The 21,479-nt window shown below is 39.0% G+C and overlaps 1 protein-coding gene across 4 annotated transcripts in view; it reads right to left on the bottom strand.

Annotated features, from left to right (window-relative positions):
- Window positions 1–21,479, bottom strand: part of CTNNA2 (catenin alpha 2) — a 462,766-nt gene that overhangs the window by 355,784 nt on the left and 85,503 nt on the right. For all 4 annotated transcript variants that reach the window (XM_040064114.2, XM_040064113.2, XM_040064118.2 and 1 more), the window contains exon 3: window positions 11,512–11,707. In XM_040064114.2, coding sequence (XP_039920048.1) covers window positions 11,512–11,707 — 196 coding nt within the window. The remainder of the gene's footprint in view (window positions 1–11,511; window positions 11,708–21,479) is intronic.

The raw sequence follows: 21,479 nt of genomic DNA, 5'->3' as shown, positions 1-21,479 counted from the left end.
CCTAAACAAGAAACTACAGTGGAAAATGTTAGGAAAAGTTGCTGTCTTTCTGGTGAACTGTGCATGGAACATTTATTAAAATCATTACTGTGAAAAAGGACTAAAATGAATGGAACTGACAAAGAAAAATCTGTAAGTCCTAGTGATTAACATCTTGAATTTAATAATTTAATGGGTTTCTACATAACAATTTATTAATTTAAATAGAACTGTCATTAATAAATATAACGTATCAGGTATAGACGGGAACAACATTTGAAAAGCACCCAAAATTCACGGGAAAGGAAGCACTCCAAGAAAATGACTGCGGCATTCAGCATTAGGCACACAGATTCCACCATTCTGGATATTATTTTCATTCTGGGGCATGAAGAGGCTCACAAATACTGTACAGGAAAGCAAGTTAGAGGGTAGATTCTATCTGTGCCCAAGGCACCGTGAACTAAGTTCAAAATCATAATTAGAATCAGTTCCATCACTCTCTATTATCACATTAAAAAAAAAAAAAAAAAAAAAGAGTTTATTTGAAATTGGTATTTTTTGAGATAAGATTCAGTTCAAAGAGTTGATATTTTCCAGCAGGATGCATTTTCATAACAAATTTATCAAAAAAATCCCAGCGATCTGTGAAAAAGAAGGAGCAGCAGGTTGCTCATTGTCAGCACATGGGAAGCACTGTGAGGAAGGGGAAGGATTGATGATGAGATTGATCAGTCTGGTGGATTATCAACTCCCTATTTGTTTTGAGGGTCACTTTTGCATGCCTGCTAGTTTATGCTTTCCTTACACTTAGTTCCTGCCTGAAAGTCTTGACAGAAGTAGTAAGAGCAGCAGGGAGCACTGCTTAATCTGGGGGACAAACATGGTTAAAAGTAAAAAAAAACCTTCCCACAACCCCAGCTGGGATTAAGAGGAGAGGCATGTTAATGTTGGACAATTGAGAGATTTGCAGCCAAGAGAGAAAAATAACAGGAAAAATTTAAATACAAAAATTTAGGAAGATACTCCACTATGAGAGAGCATAAGAAAGGGGAAAAGCAGGCATGGAAGCACAGGGAAAATCTACAGTATAGACTTACAAAGGGAAAAAGAGGAAAAAGAAGACAACATAAGATACAGAGAGAGCATCTGCAGATTTGCACAGAGAAACAGATAGAAGGTACAAGAGCACTTTTAAAAAATTATTTCTTCTATTAGGTCGCATAATCTTCACACATTATCTATGATAACCTATATTTGAGATCCAGTACAGTTATCTTTTTGCCATAAAACAACAAAGATTCTAAATTCATGCTCAAAGCTTACATGCAAATTAAGTTTATCTTTCCAAAATTGGGAATTACATTTAAAAATTAATTTTCAGAGACAAAAAACCCAACAGTTTTTTACTGAATTTTACTTGGCAACATTCTAGAAACCTAAGAATTTCTTGCTAGTTTCAATGGGAATTCACATGCATGGAGTGACGCCTTTGCGTTAATATAAGAGCTCCCTTATATAACTATACTCATTGCTTGAATGTTTAAAAAGTGCAAGAGCTTCTGTGCAGAGATAATGAGATAACTGAGCTTCATGGTGTGAATTTACATTCCAGTGCAGAGATCAAAACATAAAACTGATCTATAGCCCTCCATCAACACCCAGAAAGGCAGATTGCTGTTATGCACACGAAAAGGCTCATAAACAAGACATGTTTATCATTAGATTTGTAGTGAGAAGAGGAAGAAAGGATCATTAGTCTAAGCGTGTAACAGGCTTTTTTATAGGTAATAAAAAATTACCTCTTTTTCTAGGTAATAGAAAAAACTATGGTTGAGTGTTAGGACTGTCCTTCATACAGGGCTGTCCTAGGGTAACTTTATGATGCTTGTATCCCCAATCGTCTGTTCTGTTTGTGCTGTATATTGAGTCCTATGCCTTTAAGACTGGTTCGAAGAGCAAGGAGAAGTGCGGAGTTTGTTTTGAGAAAACTGCCTGACTCCTCCACATTCTGCTGCGGACGGGGTGTTCGGCAGAGGCTTGGAGAGACTGCAGGACAGAGATCTTGTTTTGCTTTTAGTTAGTTTCAGCTAGCTAGGGCAGAGAAGTTCCCTGGACTGTTTTTTCTTCCTTTTTCTTGGAACTGTTTAAACCTGCTCTGGACTGAAAACCCAGGGGAGCACTGGGGGCTGCACCTGCGGCTCACCGGGGCCTGGACCTCGGCATTTTCCAGCAGCGCCAGAGGGACTGGGACTGAGGAGAGACTGAGAGAGAGAGCCGAGCTACACCCACGGCAAGGACTTTCTCAATTTGCCATCTCACTTCAGAAGGAGAGGTTTTATTGTTTCATATTATTCATTCTTTATACTTGTATGCACTTCATTTGTTTAGTAAAATACTTTTTTCCACTTTTCTCCAAAGGGTTGTTTTTTTTTTTTTTTACCGGACTGGTTGGAGGGAGGGGCCACTTGGGTTTGCTTCCTTAGAGGGATCCTATACAGGGGTTTTCTCCCAAATTTGTCCCAAACCAGGACAAGGGCATATATAGGACCTGGGCATGGCAGAAGGGAGGCTGATGGGAATAGAGGCTGGAGATGGCTCTGAGCCACCTGGTCCAGTGAAAGGTGTCCTTGCCCATGTCAGAGCATTGGAATTAGGTGAGCTTTAAGGTCCCTTTCATCCCAAACCATTCCATCATTCCACAATGTCCATCCTTTCCGGGACGCAGAGCAAATCTCAGTCACAAAGGATGAGAAAATGCTGAGGGACTGAATTCCTCCTCTGCCACAGTCTGCAGCAATAAGAGGAGCTGTTCTTCTGGTACTCAGGGCTCTAAGCTGCAGGGCAGAGATGGGAACAGAATGAAGCCCCCAAAACTGGTTCTACTCCAGTCATTAATGAATTTATAGATTCATTTTTATTAGTTTTCTATGGCAGTAGCCAAGTTTCAGTTCTAGCTGGGCTTTAGCCCTTGCCATTTTCTCCCTTCATGACCTCCAAGCGTCCCCATAGCTTTCCTGAGCTGCCTGTCTCTTGTCCCTTTCCACAAAGGTCACAGACTCTCATTTTTTGCCCAAGTTCCACTCAAATTCCCTGTTCAGACAGATCAGTGTTGAATAAATAAAATAAGGAGCAATTAAAAATCATAAAGTCCACCACAACAGGTGAAAAGTAGAGGTGGCATAATTTCTGAAAAAAATCCACATATATTTCGTCACATACTGCAGAAATCACATAATATGAACAGAGGTTAAAAACGGACATATCTCAACTAAAATTAAAAAAAAAAAAAAAAAAGAAAAGAAAAAAAATTTAAAAAAAACCACAGACCTCAAATCAATCGGAAATCGGAACAATTACAACTCAATGAAATTTGCAAACATCGAAAATCAAAATCAGAGGAGAGCCTACAATTTCATTTTTAGTAGATATAAAAATAACTCTGAATTCCATCAGCTATACAGAACAGGCTCCTTTTCCCATGTTCATATATAAACAGCAGTAGGAATATCTCACAGATCTAAAGTCTAAAAACAATTTGTCTCTGATAAAGGGATTAAAACACAGAGAACAAGATAGCTGGAGATCAGAATGCTATAATTTGACACTTCTCAGAGGAAATCAGTGCCTGTTATTTGATTATAACATTTTATATTCCCTCACTCTGTAAAGTATTACAGGCCTTTGTAGTACGTGAAAAATGTACTTCAGAAAAAGACGTGTTCAAAATGGTAAATGGAAAGGCAATAAATTAAAGCCTTTTATATACTGACTAAGCATCTTTTAGGACTCAGATATTAGAAAATATATTTCAAATTTTCATGCTGTCACTTTTAATACTCCTCTCATTGAATACCACTTTCTGAAACCATATCCAAAATTAAAGCCTAATCTGTATGGGAGAAAGAAGCTTTTATAAAACTTTTGAAGTTGGATGACTGGCATGGAAAATGCAGTAAAAAATAAAGAAGACAGAACAAAATGTACTGTAGGCAAATAGAAGGACTGAGCAGAGTGGCAAGGAAGACTCCCAAATAAAGTTTAGTGCTCCAAGGACTACTTGTATCCTCTCATTAAATGACACTAGGTAATCACAGAATCATGGAATGGTTTGGCCTGGAAGAGACCTTACAACTCATCTTGTTCCATCCCCTGCCATGGACAGGGGGACCTTTCACTCGATCATGTTGCTCCAAGCCCCATTCAACTTGGCCTTGAATCCTTCCAGAGGTGGGGCAGTGACTTGGTTTAAGACCATTTAAATAATTTGGACATTCCAAAATGAGCCACCTCCGCTTAATTCCTACCAATCCCTTACCACCAGTAAGGAAAGATTATGAGCAAATATAAGTGCAAAAACAACAGTTCACTAACAATTGGAGCAGCAACAGGCAAAAAACAACAATAAATAACTGCTAGATACAGAACTGCCCAATCTCACAAACCTCACGGACACAAAGAGAGAGCTGGAATGTTGGAATCGGCCTTCCCAAGTTGGTGCCCATCTGAGGTGGCGTGTGGCTGAGGGACAAAGGGAGGATGGCGCCACACCCTTCCCCTCCAAAAGGACGACTGTGGGCCCCAGGAACTAAGAGACAAGATGGCAGCAACCCATACCAGAAAGGCAGGAGCCCATGGAGCGGTTCTAGAGGCAGACAAAAATTCATCTCACGTGGGGTCTGTGCCGCTCCCACTGTTTGTTCCCGCCATTTACAGGCTCTGCCGCAGCCGCTGTGGTGCGTGGGGGTAAAAGGACAGGTCTGACCACACAGGCACATGGTAGCCTGACCTCAGGAACCTGCTGACTTTTCTCACTGCTGCCAGAGTTTGCAAAATTCACCTCAAAACAGTTCCTAGTTGCAAAATCCATCTTTACCAGTAGCTACCGTTGCAAGCATAAACAACCACATCTGAAGCGAAGCTCCCGCCTTCCACAAAAGCCGCCACGAGAGGAAGAGTCTCTGCTCCCACAGCCTGCTCTCCTGGAGCGGAGCCACTTGTGGCAACCACAACTTCTCTGGGCAACCTGTGCCAGGGCCTCTCCACCCTCACAGGGAGGATTTTCCCCTAATATCAAATCTAAACCTGCCTCCCTTCAGTTTAATGCCATTCCCCCATTACTGAGCAGAAATAATCCTGGCAACGTGGATCCAAACTCAAGATCCTCACATGTTATATGAATCACATAAGTATTTACACTTTTAAAAATGGAATTCCTGTGCAGAATTTACTCAACAGACAGAAATTTTATTGTCAAAGTTTGATAGTAATTTTTTTCTTTTTTTTTTTTTTTTCTTTTTTTTTGGGGGGGGAGTGGGAGTGGGGGTGTAATCATCACAAAGTCATTCTTGTAATCTTCCAGTTAGTTTTTGAAAGACTGAAAATTCACTGTCCAGTGACGGAAACATAAAGCAATGACTGAACCTTAAGCTCATCTCCTTGACTCCTCCCTTCAGTATACTGAAGGGAGAAAGCACACTGATACTTCTCAATTTAAATATCCCAGACAAAGTCTCTACACCACTCCTGATCTCCCACCAGGTTCCCTGTCCATCATTAGACAGCTGGTGAAACTCTCAGTTCCTTTGCTCTGCTAAAAACTTCCATCACTGACCTACACAGTCATCTGTGGTCACTCCAGTGCCAAGCTAAAAGGAATTTCCTTCCAAATACTTTTGCTTCAACAGACTAAAATAACTCACTTTCCAGTTCAAAGATGACTCAAACTTTTCCTTTTTTATTTCCTTCTTTTTTTCTTTTTTTAATGTTGAAGAAAAATAATTTCAGTTCAGAATTTCTGCCTAATGAATCAACAGTGATTTCATTTCGCTGCGACTCAGAGCATGTTTCAGTAACACATAAATCAGAACAGCTTCAAAAGGGGAGGTTGAGGTGCTCACCCTGTGGTGCTCTGCAGCTTCACAGAACTGTTCTGAGGGGTCAGGGACTTCAGCTCCTATCTCCACATTGAATTACGGACAGAGACAACACAAATACAGATTTCATGCGTGGAGGAAATCTTGCAGAACATTGCTCATGGTTAGCTGAAAACTTAATTGAGAAGGCTGTACACTAAATGCTGCCGAGGATTACTCACTGTGGATTAAGCCTACCCAGTCTGGGAATTGCTGCTGGAAGACAGAATAGGGCAAGATAACTGCCTGTAGTACCTTTACTAATTTGTAAGATTTTTTTTTTCTTTTAATAATTTTCTTAATTTAAATCCTAAATTTGACCTGAATTCAGAAATTTCATGCATACTAATGGTGGTGGAGTCAAATATTTACTGCAAAACATGACCTAGTTACAGTCCCTTGATAGGGATTTTTTTTCTTTTAAATGTGCTGCATTTCTGCAATACTTTCTCAAATAATACCTTTACTAACAGTAATATTTCTTCTAAAAGAACAAGCAGTAATTTTAGGATTTGATTTTAATATTCAAGTCAAATATTTCTGGAGGAAACACTACTTCCCTATCTTTCAATTTCTGAGTATAATTTAATTTTTGACAACTGTCAGAATTTGGCATGTTAAATGAATGTAATTCTGATTTTATCCTGATATAAAGCCACAATAGTAATAAATTCAAGAAAGACAATGTTAATAAATATAGTATTAAAAAATGGCCAAATGTATTAGTTTATATTATTTTTCAAACTTTTATCACTGCTTTTGCAAAATCCGTCTCAAACTGTCATGTTCAGGCAATATATCAAACTACCCTTCATATCAAACATACCCTGGAGATGGAAGTCATTTTCACAAATTTAAATTAACATGAACTTAAACAAAACACTGAAAAGTGAAATGAGCATCAGAAAAGCTCCAGCCAAGGCTAAACAGAAATAAATATTTTAGAAATGATACAGAGAATAGAGAAGCGAAGATCTTCAGACAGCCAGCTGGTTTACCAAGAACCAGTATCATCAGCAGCTCTTCCAAAAAGCCTAAACCATGTGTACAGAAAATCATAAAATCATGGAATGGTTTGGGTTGGAAGGGACCTTAAAAGACTGTCCAGTTCCACCCTCCCTGCCATAGGCAGGGACACCTGTATGCACTGCATTTTTTCTCCATTTTTAGTTTTCTCCTTAAGGATCAATCCTGATCAGGAACAGAGGGGAGCAGGACAAGACATTGGTGCTGTTGGGTTTGTTTCACTGAAAGATAAAATAGTTTGGGTTAGAAGGGATTTTGAAGGTTACCTAGTCCATCCCTTGCAATGAGCAGGGACGTCTTAACTAGACCAGGTTGCTCAGAGCCTCACCCAACCTGACCTTGAATATTTCCAGTGATGGGGCATCCACCACCTCTTTGGGCAGACAGTTCCGGTGTCTCACAGAATCATAGACCAGTGAGTGTCTGGTGCAGTCAGCCATAAATATAAATTATATATGTATATTATACATGTATATGCATCCATGAGCTGTGTATGTGTGTTTGTGTGCATGTGCCTACTGCAAATACAGGGTCAGTCTCATTCCTGCTTTGAACTGAGGCCATGGAGCTGCAGTAGCCTCACTCCTGCTTTTGGGACCCCCTGACCCTACTTTTCTGTATAGCAACTCTCAGAGATGCTCTACAAGATCTGCTTTTTCATCAGAAGTGTTTTAAATTATTTCAGAGCAGGAATTCTAGTGTCTTTCTGCAGCTCAATACTCAGAGAACTGAAAGATAATTAATGGATGGAAAGGAGTCTGAAAGAGTCAGCATTACAGTATTTGCATGGAATGGCATTTAGAGGGCCAGATTCCTCAAGAGGAGCATTGCAAACATGAGTAACAACTGAAGTCTTTTCCATATGTAACAAGCAATTCAAAATAGATAAGGAATATTCTTTATTAACAAGGCAAGAGTTTTCAGGCCACAGCTCCAGTAACTTGCTGAATAGAAGACTTCAAACCTTTGTGCTAAAAAGCTTTCAGCCCAGGCATGAGCCACCAGCTAGACAAAAATCAAGTTGCAGAGCACCACATCACAGATATTACTGGCAAAAAAGAGAACGTGTTTATTGTATACACAGGTTCTTTCAAAAGTGCAGACCACAATTCATTGTCCCATTAAGGAGCACTGCCCACGTGCCACCCTTCAGGATGAATAGGAATTCTAGTTTGTCTAAAAAATCTGTTTGCCAGTAATTCCTTTCCACAGACACTTTCTCCTCTATCGAGAACTAGCACATGCTAACTTCTGTAAGCCAAAAAGAAAGTTCTCATATACTTCAGTGAAAGAGTTTATAAATAAACATAGGGAGAACATATGTTTAAGAGAAAAGATATGGGGGGTTTTTGGTCCAAAAAAAAGTATTATCTAGATTCTAGAGAAAATATTCTAGATTCTCTACATTTCTCTCGAAACCATCTTTCATAGAATTTAGTTTTAGTTTTAAACCTTAATTCAAAAAAAATTCAAAACTAGATGGTTAAAAGCATTAAAGCACTAAAAATATTATTTTTAGTGTGTTCTGTCAGAGAGAAAAAAATTGCCAAGGAAATTAAAGTCACTTTCATGCCTCAGAGATGTTCACCCACAATGTTAAGATAGTCAGAGAGTCACAGGTCACATTCTTTTTTATAATATCCATAAATCTGCATGAACAAAAAATTAAGTCTATGTCAACTTTACCCTGCCTTAAAAAACATCCACTGCTATTTTCTGTCCCTTGATTGAAGTAAGCATTTCATATTCTGGTATGAAATTTTATCTACCATGCTTGAAAAGAAAAAAAATTAAAACACAACGATCAGCAGCTGTTTCTAAACTAAATCATGTTTCTAATGGAAGCTGCAGCTATATGCCAGAAAACTTCCATGAAAATTACATTAAAATCAGGCAGCCACCAGCACATACCTACAGACAGATATTGCCAAAGCCATTTACCAGACAGAATAAATTTACATGAATATAATCTGTTTCCTTGTGTTGCTTTCTGCAGCAACAGGCTGTGTCTTAACAAATTTAATCAAACCTGAGCCCAGCGGACCTGTAGTCCTTGATAGATTTTTGTGTCAATCATGGCCTGAATTTCTCCTCCACAGGGAATTTCCTTCTTCTCTACTGATCAATAAATGACCAGTTGCATTTAGACAACTTATGCTGTGAGTACAGTATATACTGTACTTTTCAGTCCTGTGAGTACTTCTTCACTTCTTTGCAGGGTTTGTAGCTTCACTCTTTTTGGTCACAGAATCATGGAATGGTTTGGGTTGGAAAGGACCTTACAGATCATCCAGTTCCAACCCCTGTCTGCTTTCCTTTCTCTCTAATATAAAAAGACATGAATGATAAACTTCCACATTTCCCAGGTCTTCCTTGTGTTCCATCTGGGAGATCTTTCACACAATTCTGACAGTTTCAGAATAAACACCCACACAGCAAAGCATTTAATGGCCCAGCAACTGGATAATCTCACTTAGGTCGTTTTGAAGTATAAGTGCTCCTATTATGGAGTCATTATGGGATAACAGAGATACACAGGGATGAGCTTTAGGCATCAAATCTTTTCTTTTTTGCTCTTTGTGTTTTCAGAATGGGTTTCATAAATCAAACCCATTTATCACCGAAGTTTTCTACAGCCAACAGAATTTACCCTTCCACACTACAGAAGGAACAAGAATCTTAACACCACAGACCCTCTCATTCATTCCAAAGCATTTTGCAATGACACAGAGCATTTGTTCCACACCTATCAATGGAAAGCAAGAGTCCCTGGAGTGAATTGCTGCCTTTAGTAGTACACAACAGAGCCCAGCAGGAAATGAGGAGCACACCAAGAGCCGGCTCTAAGTGCCGCAGACATTTTTAGGTTGACGATGTAATTATCCCAGCTGGAACCCCGCCAGGAAATCAGCCAGGAGAACACAGCCTCAGTTCACTAATCCAGCTCTTTATGGCACGGAGCTAAACACATCATTTCACATCACACCAGGGCTGGTCTCGTTTACACGGCTCGTGGGTGCTAATAATGGTGTGTGGTGTCTCCTGCTCTCCTCATTATGGGATCGTGTTGAACAGGCCCCCAAAAAAAGCTGCTCCACTTTTCTGACAGGCTTTTTTACCAGCCTGGAGTGTTGACAAGAGATGAATGTCTGCGTCATTCTGTGTAACTCTGTTTAGATCTTTTTTCCTCCTCTCTGCTTCTTCATTGTTGTTTGGGTTGGGTTTTTTTTCTAAATACAGGTTAAGAAAAGAAAGTCTTTTTATCATGTAAAAAATCAGAAATTCAGTCTAGAAAAGAGTGTGCAAGTTTAAGTTGATGCCTCTAACTCAGGAGAAGGCTCCTGAGGAGAAGCTGAGTCAGCATCACAAACCCAAAAGGAAAAATGTTATAAATTCAGGGAGAACATGGGCACTCATGTCACCACTGAAGATGCTGAGCTACAACTTGACACAACACAAAATAAGTCATGTAAGCAACAGGAAACTGAAGTAATTGACAAATTAAATTAATGCCAGAACAGCCAGGCATCAGCATTACAAAACTAAAAAAAAAACCCACCCAACCAAAACCCCACCATCACAACAACTAACACCCAGCAGAAAAAATAATCAACAAAACCCATAAAACCCCACTAGAACACTGGAATATTACTGTACATACAGCATACAGCAAATACTTAACTTATTCTGACATACTGACAATTGAGTATTTAAGAAAATCCAAACCACACACGAACATGAAAACAGTGAAACCAAGTACACAAAGAGTGGAGAGGAGGAAAAAATACCTTCAGGATAGACCAGACTGGAATATTCTCTAATCAGTGCCTATATACACAAAATTTAACCCTGCCTTCTCATATGATCACTTCAGTCCAATTTTCACAAGATTAAAAAAAACATAGTATGAGTTCTGGGGGAATAACTAGCTGAAAATCAGCGTTTTACACCCAAATCCTTTAGATTCCTTTTGAAATCACAGTTGGAGGCCTCTCAGTCTTGTTCTAAAACCCAGGGATGATGATAACTGGCAGATGGTATCTTTAGATTATAAGATTTACAATGGAATAAACCTGAAAGGTAGCTAATTCTGCTGCAATAAAGATAATTACAATCAAGGTCAATAAAACTGAAACATTTTGTCACAGGCATATATTGAAAACATATTTTTCCCCTACCACACAGGTAAATTAAAAAGCACCTCATACCCATTTTATTTTTTGAAAGAAAATTGTCAGATATCGTGAGTATCCAATACCCAGAAAATAATTGTCTGATATTGTTGTTATACCTGCATTTTCAGGCTTTGATATTATTTGTTTATACAATTGAAATCACAAGTACTTCTATACTGCTGTTTTATCTGGTTGACAACTGTTAGATTGTTCAGAAACATATGCACCGTAATCCTAACTTGACATTTGTACCCACAGGCCTTAAACCACTGCTCAGATTTAGCCAATTGAAAAAAAAAAACCAAACAAAAACATAATCTTGTCAAACAGCAGAATTAAAAACAGGCTGAGAAAAGAACAGCAAGCTTTCACACCGGGCAAAGCTTTACTCCCATCAAGCATTTTTTCCCGCATACCTTGTTTTCGAACATCTTCTACAGCAGCAACCAACTCCTCCTTGAGATCCTGGCTCTCTTTAGCAATTTGGTCTCCTTTTTCCAAGAAGTTTTGAGTGGCCTGCTCCACTGAGGCAGCCAAAACATGAGCCTTCTTTGAGCGCCCTTTCTTCTTGCCAGACGGTCCTTTATTGCTGGTGTTCACAAGCGTCGTTACCTTTGGGCAGGAATAACAAGTTTTTGTCAGTTTGAACAATTCCCCAACTATTTATAGGAACACCTAATTCAATCCCTTCTGTGCCCTGGAGGGAATGTAGTGGCCGCATGTTTTGAATAGATAAAATTGGAGGCATGAAATCCAGCAGCACTTCCCCAAAAGAGGGTTTTCCTTTTAACCTCTCCTCAGTCTGGGCTAAGCAAAGCACAGCCGAACAGCAAAAAAAAAAAGAAAAAGATAAGAACCAGGCACGGCAGGGCTGTGGTGCCAAAGCATCATTTTTGTCACTGGTTTTCATTTTTAAAGAATGAAGATGCTGATAAAATGGAACCTGAACAGACAAGGGTCAGAAATCATTCAAAAAGGAATTGTCCCTTGAGATAATGTAGTGGCAGTGACATGCAAGTGGTGACAAAAACATTGTGGCTGTTTTCCAGATGTGAAAGGCACGAAGAGCTCCCATTGCGAAGATTATACAGGTTAAAACTCTTTGCCTTAGTGCTGCTTCACTCTGCTCCTAATATTTTGTCATAAAACTACAGCAGGCAGTGAAATGATCCTACTGGTATTTAAACAGAAGGAAACTCTGCCTCCATGTTTGCAGAATCTCCTGAAGGAATTCTTTATTGAGCTGTCAATAAACTGATTAGAAAGCTTAAAAACACAGCACAGTGTGTACATCCCACAGCTGAGTGCTGGGCAAAGAGGGAATCCTGCATGACTCCAGCAGCACCAGCCTGCTGCTCTGCGAAACAGGAATATTGAATTGGGTACTATCAGGTGTTAAACACACAAAAAAATAGCACGGGATCAATAACGCTCAGGGATGCAATTCTCCCTAACCAGGATACAAACCAGGGCACCTGTAGTGTTGTATCAGTGTTCTAAGCCACAAATTTACTCTAAGAAAAAGACATGCCTTTGTAATAAAGATATTTCACTAAAAGATTCTAAAACAAGTATGAAAATTCAGTCATCTCATCCCTGTAAGAGTGACAAGGTCTTTGGTACAGTTTTGACCAAAAAGCCTTTTGCCACACTCTTTGTGCTACATTTTTTTTTCCTCTTTCAATCATGTTTGTTTTTTTTTTTTTCAAATCACATCTAAAAACTACAGACTGTGGAAGAATAAATATTTGTACCTATATCTGTATCTATATCTATATAGATATTTATATCTATATTTCTATCTTGAAAACACCATATGCATGGATATATTGGAAGAAAAACAAATGTATCCCAGAGCCTTCTTTCAGGAAGGAGTCTGCCTGGCTATTGGAATTTAATATTCATCCATCATATGGAAGCGGTTTTTTTCCACTATTTAGATCAACATATAACATTTTCTTTATTAGTTTTCCCTTGCAAATATTCCTCATGAGATTTCCTGAAGATCATTTTGTCATAGATCATTGTCACTGGCATCTAGTCATGGACAACTACAGAAACGTAAATAACTCTAACCCATCACCAAACAACAAGAAATGTTTATCAGAACTTCCTGATGTGGAAATAATGATAAATTAAAATAAAATATTTAATAATATTTTATTTAAGGCCTTTCTGAAATAAAAGAACTGCTTTGTCCTATGCCCCTTAATATGCAGAAATAGAAAAAAATCACTTAAATTGTCTACAAGTGCTCAAAACCTTCTGAGTTAAGAGCTTCTGTGTCAGTCTGTGTAGAGCAGAACATGTGCACGTCCTAGAGGTGAAGAGGATCCGGCACTGGCAGAAAACCTTTGCTAATGTTCTGAGCTGCTGAGTCCAGAACTAACACAGTCCATGGGAAAACCCAAATTACCACAGAACACGGAGACTTCTTCTACCACTTCTCACAACACACATCTAGGAAACAGCACCCCCAAAGTCAATCCTCTTTTTCAAAAGGAAATACTGTTGTATTCTGTTTGAGCCCAATTCCTTCCTAAATGCTTTGCTGCCTTTCTTTTTTTTTTTTTTTTTTTTTTTCTTATTTATTCTGTTTCTACCATTAAAAAAATAAGTTTCCATCATGTCAAAAGCTGGCACTCAGATATAGTCATGGAAGAGTGCCAGCAAGAGAGAAAAAGATCAAAAAGGTGCTAGAGGCTTTGTTTGCCAATGAACCTCAATGGTTTGTAAATTTGAAGCAAAGACTTTAAAGTTTTAAACAAGACCTAGTGGCATGAAATCCAAAAAAAATAACACCTCACTGTCCTCTGATCAACAGCATTCAGATGAAGCAAGGAGAGAAATCTCTCTCCATGTGGGGCTAGGACATTCCCTTGCAAAAGGACAATTCTGGATTCCAGTCTCTGCACCAACAGGTTGAGTTCTGGATAACACAGAGCTCTCATGGGAAGAAAACCACTCATAAAAACTGGAATATAGCCATTTTACCCACCTTGTGTCAGCTTCTTTAAATTACATTAAATTACAAGTTAAAAAAAGCTGTCTCTTCCAAAATTAGAATTCCTGTTCCAGAAAGTCAGCTGTACTGGGACAGGGCGAAGGGGAAGGAAGGCTTCTGATACCAGTGACAGAAAAATCCATGGCATATTAGCATCTTTCCCATTTTTAAAAAGCCAATAATCTATGAATTTATATAAATTGCATGAAAAAAATGAAGAAAAAATAATAATAACCTTTTTATCTTATTAAAATAGCTCAGTTTTCCAGCAGGGCTTTAAAGCTAGCTGGTTTATTTTAAATATCTTACCCCACCTAAAGTGGTACAAAGAAAAGAACATCTCCATCAGCTTCTGTTACTGATTAATGCAGAACCCACCTCAAATTCTGTACAATTATCAAATATATCACTTGATAATTACCATAAGCTCATTTGGCAGCCTCATAATGATCCTGGCTTTGTGATCACACTAGGGAACCTTGCTTTCTTATTTTATTAAAGAAGCTTCACACAGTCCTAGCACAGATCTCTGCTGGAATAACAGAACATCACTAATTAATAGTTCAGCCCCACCCTGAATTAAGGCCTACTTGCCCAGCTCCACAGCAGCACAAAAGAAAGGTGAGGATGTCTTTGCTAAAAGCAGAAAATTCTATTAGCATGGATTTCCCCATGGCAGAGGTCACGTGTGGGCGGGAAATGCCAGAAGTGAAAGGGGATAGAGCTGGATCACACAGTTGTCAAATTAATCCCCTGTCAGCAGCTCCAGCTCACACAAGAACATTCCTGGCTCTCTGAATTAAACAGTCTTCCCCACAGATTTCTGAAAGGGCTGGGCCACAAGTTTAAGAGTTGTAATTCTCCCCCTTTGCCTTCTCTTTGCTCAGTATCTGCTCAGAATTGCATTAGTTACCCAAGACTTTCCATAACCACATTAAAAACAAGCATATATTGACAATTATTGAGGCAAATATTGATGGAAATTTTTTTCCCTTTTTTTTTTTTTTTTTGAATTATCCTGCTAATCCTTGTGGTTCCTCTCTGGTCCCTCACACAGGACAGATGCCTTGGTATTGTGTTTTCAGCACAGATTGAGTGATGAAAGGACTGAGAGCAGCCCTTTGGAGAAAGGCTTGAGGACACTGGTGGCACATGGAAGGGGGACTGGACCAGGTGATCTTTAAAGATCACTTCCAGCACAAATGCTTCAATGATTCTGTGATTCTACAAATTTAAATATCAATGACAGAGGCTGTTGAGGAGTTTTGAGTGTGGACAGCATTTATGTTTCCCTGTTTTTAATAAACCAAAACAGGCAAATCAAATGCAAGTATGTCCATTATGAAAACCATTTGCAAAAATACTTGGCTCTGGTTGTGACAGCTGAAAGGGTTTCTCTAAAGAATCAGTAATTATTTGCAAAAGAAAAAAGAAAAAAAAAAAAAATCACTATTCTCCCCTATGCCCCTTGTATTTTTTTATTCTTCCCAGTGGCATTTCTTGGATGTGAACTTGAGTTATTCCTCCCTTCTCTACTAAAGTTAAGATAAATAATACTTACAAAACACCAAGCTCAAGTTCAAACTTAAAATGTTTATCACACCTCATCTATTTACAATATTTATAAGCTCACACGCTATAGAAGATAGACTCATAGATCACCAAGGTGCTGGAAACACTCAATGACATGAGCAAAGACATTTCAGTGGAAGGGCCCTTTCTCTTCTGGGTATCAGCTGCCCTTCCACTCCACTGCCCCATCTCACTGCCTCGCTGGCTGGACTGTGGTCACCCCTCGAGCACTCAAAATCCTGCTGCTTCCAAAAGAAGATTGTTTCATCAGAGGAAAAAATAAATAAATCATTACAACTGCCTGGAAACATAATCTCTTTTTCTGAACTGTCTCATGGCTGGGTTTGGTTGGTTTTTTGGGTTTTTTTTTGTTTGTTTCCTTTGTCAGAAGACACCTTTCAAAACACCTGGAGAAGAGAAGCAGATTGTGTTGGGGGTTCCAGCACCAGCATGGCCATGGGAAGATCTAATTTGATTCCCTGCTGCAAATGAGGTAGAGAACAGACTTGAGCACTGTGTTTGCGACCTTCCCTTGGACCATCCAGCAGCAGAGCAAAGAGATGGAACTTTTCTGTACAAATTCCTGGCTCTGCACACCAAAGACTTATGTTATGATGTGGTTCTCAGCAGTAGCTCATTAGCTGATCCCACTCCAACTTCAAGGTGTTACTGAGCAAAATACAGGAGATAATGCTTTCAACAACTACTTTTCATTCACATACAAAACAGAAAAGCAGCTAAATTGGATTTTTTTCCCTATTTGTGCAGAAGACCAGATAACTTGCTGGGTTTTTTCCCATATTTGTGCTTATTCTCTGGTGCCACACAAAAAAAAGGGGGGGTTTTCCCTATTACACCAATATGTGTGAACACAGCTGTTCTGCTGAGCATGATTCAGTCTGTAACACAACTCCATTTTTTGATAATAACTGTTCTTCAATTTTCCCTATCAACTTGAATAATTTGCCACTGTCCTTACCCCATAAATCATAACAGCTTACATAATTAACTCTTGTAATTATCTCCACACGATTAGCACCAGCTGGCTACCCAATTCACAAAACTGAAATTCCCTTTCTATTCTACATGGATATTTGGATTCCCATTGATGAACAGAACTTTGCCCATCCACACTGAATTCCAGTGGTTTAACCCAGCTTTTTGTGCTCCTTCCAGCTCCCCTCAGAGTTTGCAAACACCTGCGGGTTAGAGGCATTCAGAAATAAGCAGACTCCTCTCTCTAATGCATAAATTATTAGCTAGGGTGCTACAAAATGCCAGTGCCACACCTCCCTTTCGGCTGGGAAGCACCCAGATAACTGAGGCAACCCTGCTTAGAGCCAGGATATTTTATATTTTAATCCAGTGTAGCTCGAGGACAGTGAGCAGCTCCGATTCACGTTTCTGCTGCCAAACACTGATTCCTGAACAAATCTGCATATTTCCATTCCACCCACACGATGCACCTTTAGGATGTAATTTGGTGATAGCAACACCGTTGCTGCTAATTTCTATTTTCCTTATCAGTGCTCCCACCGCAGGAAGAGGTTTACATCCTGGCCAATGTGACGGAATATTATATAAAGCACTTTTAAAGTTCTTCAGCAAGCATTAATTCTCAGTGGAATTTCCAACTACTTGTTATGTTATCAGAAATAATTAAAAACAAAAAATAAATAAATAAACCACGCCACACTTACTTTCCTCCTACAAATCCTCCCAAAAAACTATAAAAAAATTTCTGCAACAGACACACAAATCTGAAATATGTTTTCACAAAACATATTAAGAAAACGAAGAAGAGAAAAACACAATTAAGTGAAGAATCATGGTTATGTTCTCCTACAAATCTTCATTAAAAATGTATACAACCGTCATGAAAACCTGCAGCATGTTTTCACTGACTCTCCCATAACTGAAACAAGAATCAATATAAATTAAGCTAATAAAATGTCTCCCATAATACAATTTGCCTCTAATTTGTAATAAATTAGGCGCAAAGATTATTAAATTCTCCTTTTGTGACAAATTTCTCCTGTTAATTGGCACTAAAGGACTGTGATGCTATTTAGAAGCCAAATATGAATTCCAGGAGTTACCTGGTAGACAGGAAAAAGAGATTATGTTAATATTCCACTCATGAAAGACAGATTTATATTCCTCAGGTTTCCCAAAGATTCACCTGCTCCTGTGTGTTACTTTGAGGTTCCTGACACCTTCCAGTTGTCAACTGGTAACTCCAGGAGCTGACCATCTCTTGGAACTGGCAGCACAAGCAGCAACATCCACTACAAGATCCCCTCTCTGTGCTGGCAGGACTGCAAAACCTCACTTTTAAGAACTAAATAATCCCATTCCTAAACACAGGTTTCAAGTATCTTGTTAGGATTTTGGCAATTCCAGCTTGTGCCAAGAGAGAAAAGGTGAAGCAGGTGTTTAATTGGAGCAACTACACATTCTTTAGCAAAACCATTGGCTTAATCTGACTCCTAAAAAGTCTGTTCAATGCCTTTAAATGCAAGGAAAAGATGAAAGTCAAATTTCAAGATGTTCCTCTCAACGTGTTAATTCACTGTGGGTTTAATTGCACAAAAGGGTTTGATCCCAGTCAAGTCCAACAGCCAAAGACAGAACAGAAACCATGGATTCCCTTTTTTTTTTTTTTTTTTTAATGTTACACCAAAGCACATTAAGCTTAACCATGCCCATGGCTTGTGTTAAACATGCATTTCCTCTTATCTCTTTCTTCATTATGTATAAGAGTAGTTCATGATCTTACTAAGATGGAAAGAGGAACAAGAATTCCTCCCCACACAATGGCCTAATTTTGGCAGGATGACCGTCTTAGGGGCCAGGCTGTGAACTGAGGGGCACAGCATTGTCTTGAGGGTAAGAAATGTGGGTTTGAAGTTCCTCAGGTTCAGCAGAGAAGTGAACCAGGTCTTCTTCCTTCAGAGGTGACCACTTTACCACTAGGGATATTTTATAAGGCAGGCTGCAACACCAGAATATTTGGTGCCTGCCTTCTTATAAAATATCTCATTGTTGTGTATCTCCCTGTTGTCTCATTTCCCCAGTGAAATAAGAAGAATGAGCCATTTTTTAACCCTGAAGCAAGATTTCAAACCAAGTACAAGCAAACTTGTGCTTTATTAATCACCATGTGATGTAAACTCCCCTCTGCAAGCTCAGAGTTCAGCATATAAATTCTGGAAAAGGACTGGGATTTCACAAAGCTCCCTTTCACATCTCTCCCACTACATCTTCTAAATCTCTCTCCTAAGCTTCCCTCTTGTCTTCTCTTCTCCATGTGTTGAAAAGGAGAACTAATCATGTAACTTCTGTTTATGGATTACACTCCCAGAGATGGGTGCCTAAATGGACTTGGCACCTCCAAACTTTTGAGTCTTCCAAAACTCTAAAACAAGGATCCTACTGGGTCTTATATAGCATAGATTGAATTTTAATTGGAGCAACATTTGGCAAATCCTTTCTGCTTGTGATCCTGTCGCTATCTTCCTTCTGTTTTTCATTGTCCAAGTGAGACAACAGCACGTATCCATGTGGGAACTTAAAATGTTGAAAGCACCAAAGGCAAAGTTATTTGGCTCCAAATGATCTCTGCGCAACTCAGCAGTGGTTTAGCAGACCACAGTGCAGAAACCATTCCTTTAAAGAGTAAAACATGAAGTTTATCTTACCCCGGCTAAAAAAAATCAGAAAGCTGGAATCTACCTGATAATTAGTAAATACACATTAAATGCAGTGACCTCAAAGCAGCCAGAAATGTCAACTTCCAGTAGTTCTGTGTTAAATTATCTTGGCAACCAGTGAGCAGTAATTGAGGATGAAGTAATTTTTTGCCTTCAATAACTTTAGTTAATTTCTCACAGTCAATAAGTTATTACTACTGCAAGCCCCTGCTGACATCTGCTATTTTCCTTGTTAATTAAAACAGTAAATGCCACTGATGCCATAAGTGTGCGTTTTTCTACAGTTTTACCAACTTTTCGTTTTGGGGAAAACTTTGTTGCACTACTTTTGGATGTAGAAGAGAAGTCATCATCATCTGCAGTTTGCTGTCAGGATATTAAGCCCCCCCCCCCCCCCCAAAAAAAAAGCTGTCCACAATCTACGTGAATGATAAAATAAAAGTACAAACCAAAAAAACGTATAAAGCAACACCTCATCCTTCTAATAACCTTAATTTCTTCCAAAACTGAATACGGTGCTAGTAGTCAAGCTTACAAACACATCACATGCAAAATGTGAGATATGTAGTCAATAGCTATGTATTATTATCACAAAATTAAGCCTTGTGGTACTCAAAGGGTATCAAAAATGAAAGATTGCTTCTATTATGTATTGTGTGGGAGAAACTCAACAAGCAACTTTTCATTTCCATACTCAGTTATCAGTATTAATCCATCAGAAATGAAGCCACCTTGGCATAAATATTATCAAGTGGATCCTCAAAATCTCAAAAACACCAAGACAAGGAAAACGCAAACATCTGTAGCTGAATTAGAACCAAATGCAGGTACATTTATACTCATGTCAAAAGTATCAAATCACTTGAGAGCTGTAAAACAAACAAACAAACCAAACCAAACAAAAACAAAACAAACCAAAAAAAAAACAAAAAAAAAAAAAAAAAAAAAAACAAAAAACAAACAAACAAACAAAAAAAAAAAACCTACTTGGCATCACACTGCCTCCCATTCCACCAACAGCCTTTATTTCTCCCAGTTCTTCAGCAGAACAGAGAATAAACCCAAAGGGTGTCGGGCTGATCCAAGGAAGATACTGCATTTAACCACATGAGGGCACACCACACTAGAGCAACAGAAAAACACCAGTGAAATCCCTGGAATCATTGTACTTGTGCCGTTTTATTGGATCTGTAGGAGAGCACGAGCCTTGGCACTGTAAACAGCACACGCCTGACAAAAGGAAATTCTAAGCTGGTATTTAATGCACTATGTTCTTGACACTTGTTGTTGGTTTAAAAATCTGTTCACAATCTTAAAAGCAGCAGCATTTAAGATGTAGTTATCAAAGGAAGTCAACCACAGAGCAGGCAGCAAGTTGTACTGGCTGGGGTGGGGGGAAGAAAAAGGAAAAGTGAGATAGCAATGGCTTTAGTGAGGTTCTACAGCTTTTTGTAACCAATTCAGGGGGTGTGGACTCTCCACCCCTTGAAGTGTCCGGCCAGGTTGGACACTGGGGCTTGTGGAAGGTGTCCCTGCCCATGGCAGGGGGTGGAACTGGATGATTTCAATATCCCCTCCACTCCAAACCATTCTATAATTACACCAGGGAAACAAAACAAGCTTTATTTCCTACCTTACTAGGTACCACATCTGGAATAGAAACTTCAATATCAGCTTTCTTTAGGTTTTTTCTCTGATGACTCAGATATTGTACAAGGAGAAATAACACAAAAAGGATTTAAATAATCCTTATCTGGATACCAAAATAAGATAGCAGGCAGCTACAAAGGCAGGTAGAACAAGATTTATGTTTCTCACAGGCAGCTGATCTCCCCAGGCTTCCAGCAGCCAAAAGAGAGACACTGGTGCTCAGGCTGATGGAACCACCAGGAGTTACTCCCTCAGAGTAATGTTATTGTTTGTGAACTGCCCTAAACAGCACCAAAACCAATCTCATACATCACTAAATACCAAAGGCAAACGATTCCCAGGAGTTTCTGTTTCAGTTAATGTAAAGTACTCTAAGTGAAGGCAATAAAATATTTCAGACATATGTGGTGAGTTAGTGCTCCGGTTTCTCTGTAACAACTAATAT

This window comes from Hirundo rustica, chromosome 5 (genome assembly GCF_015227805.2).
Source record: "Hirundo rustica isolate bHirRus1 chromosome 5, bHirRus1.pri.v3, whole genome shotgun sequence".
In the NCBI taxonomy this organism is placed as follows: domain Eukaryota; kingdom Metazoa; phylum Chordata; class Aves; order Passeriformes; family Hirundinidae; genus Hirundo; species Hirundo rustica.
The sequence above is the reverse complement of the archived record's forward strand: the minus strand, read 5'-3'. Positions and strand labels throughout refer to the sequence as shown.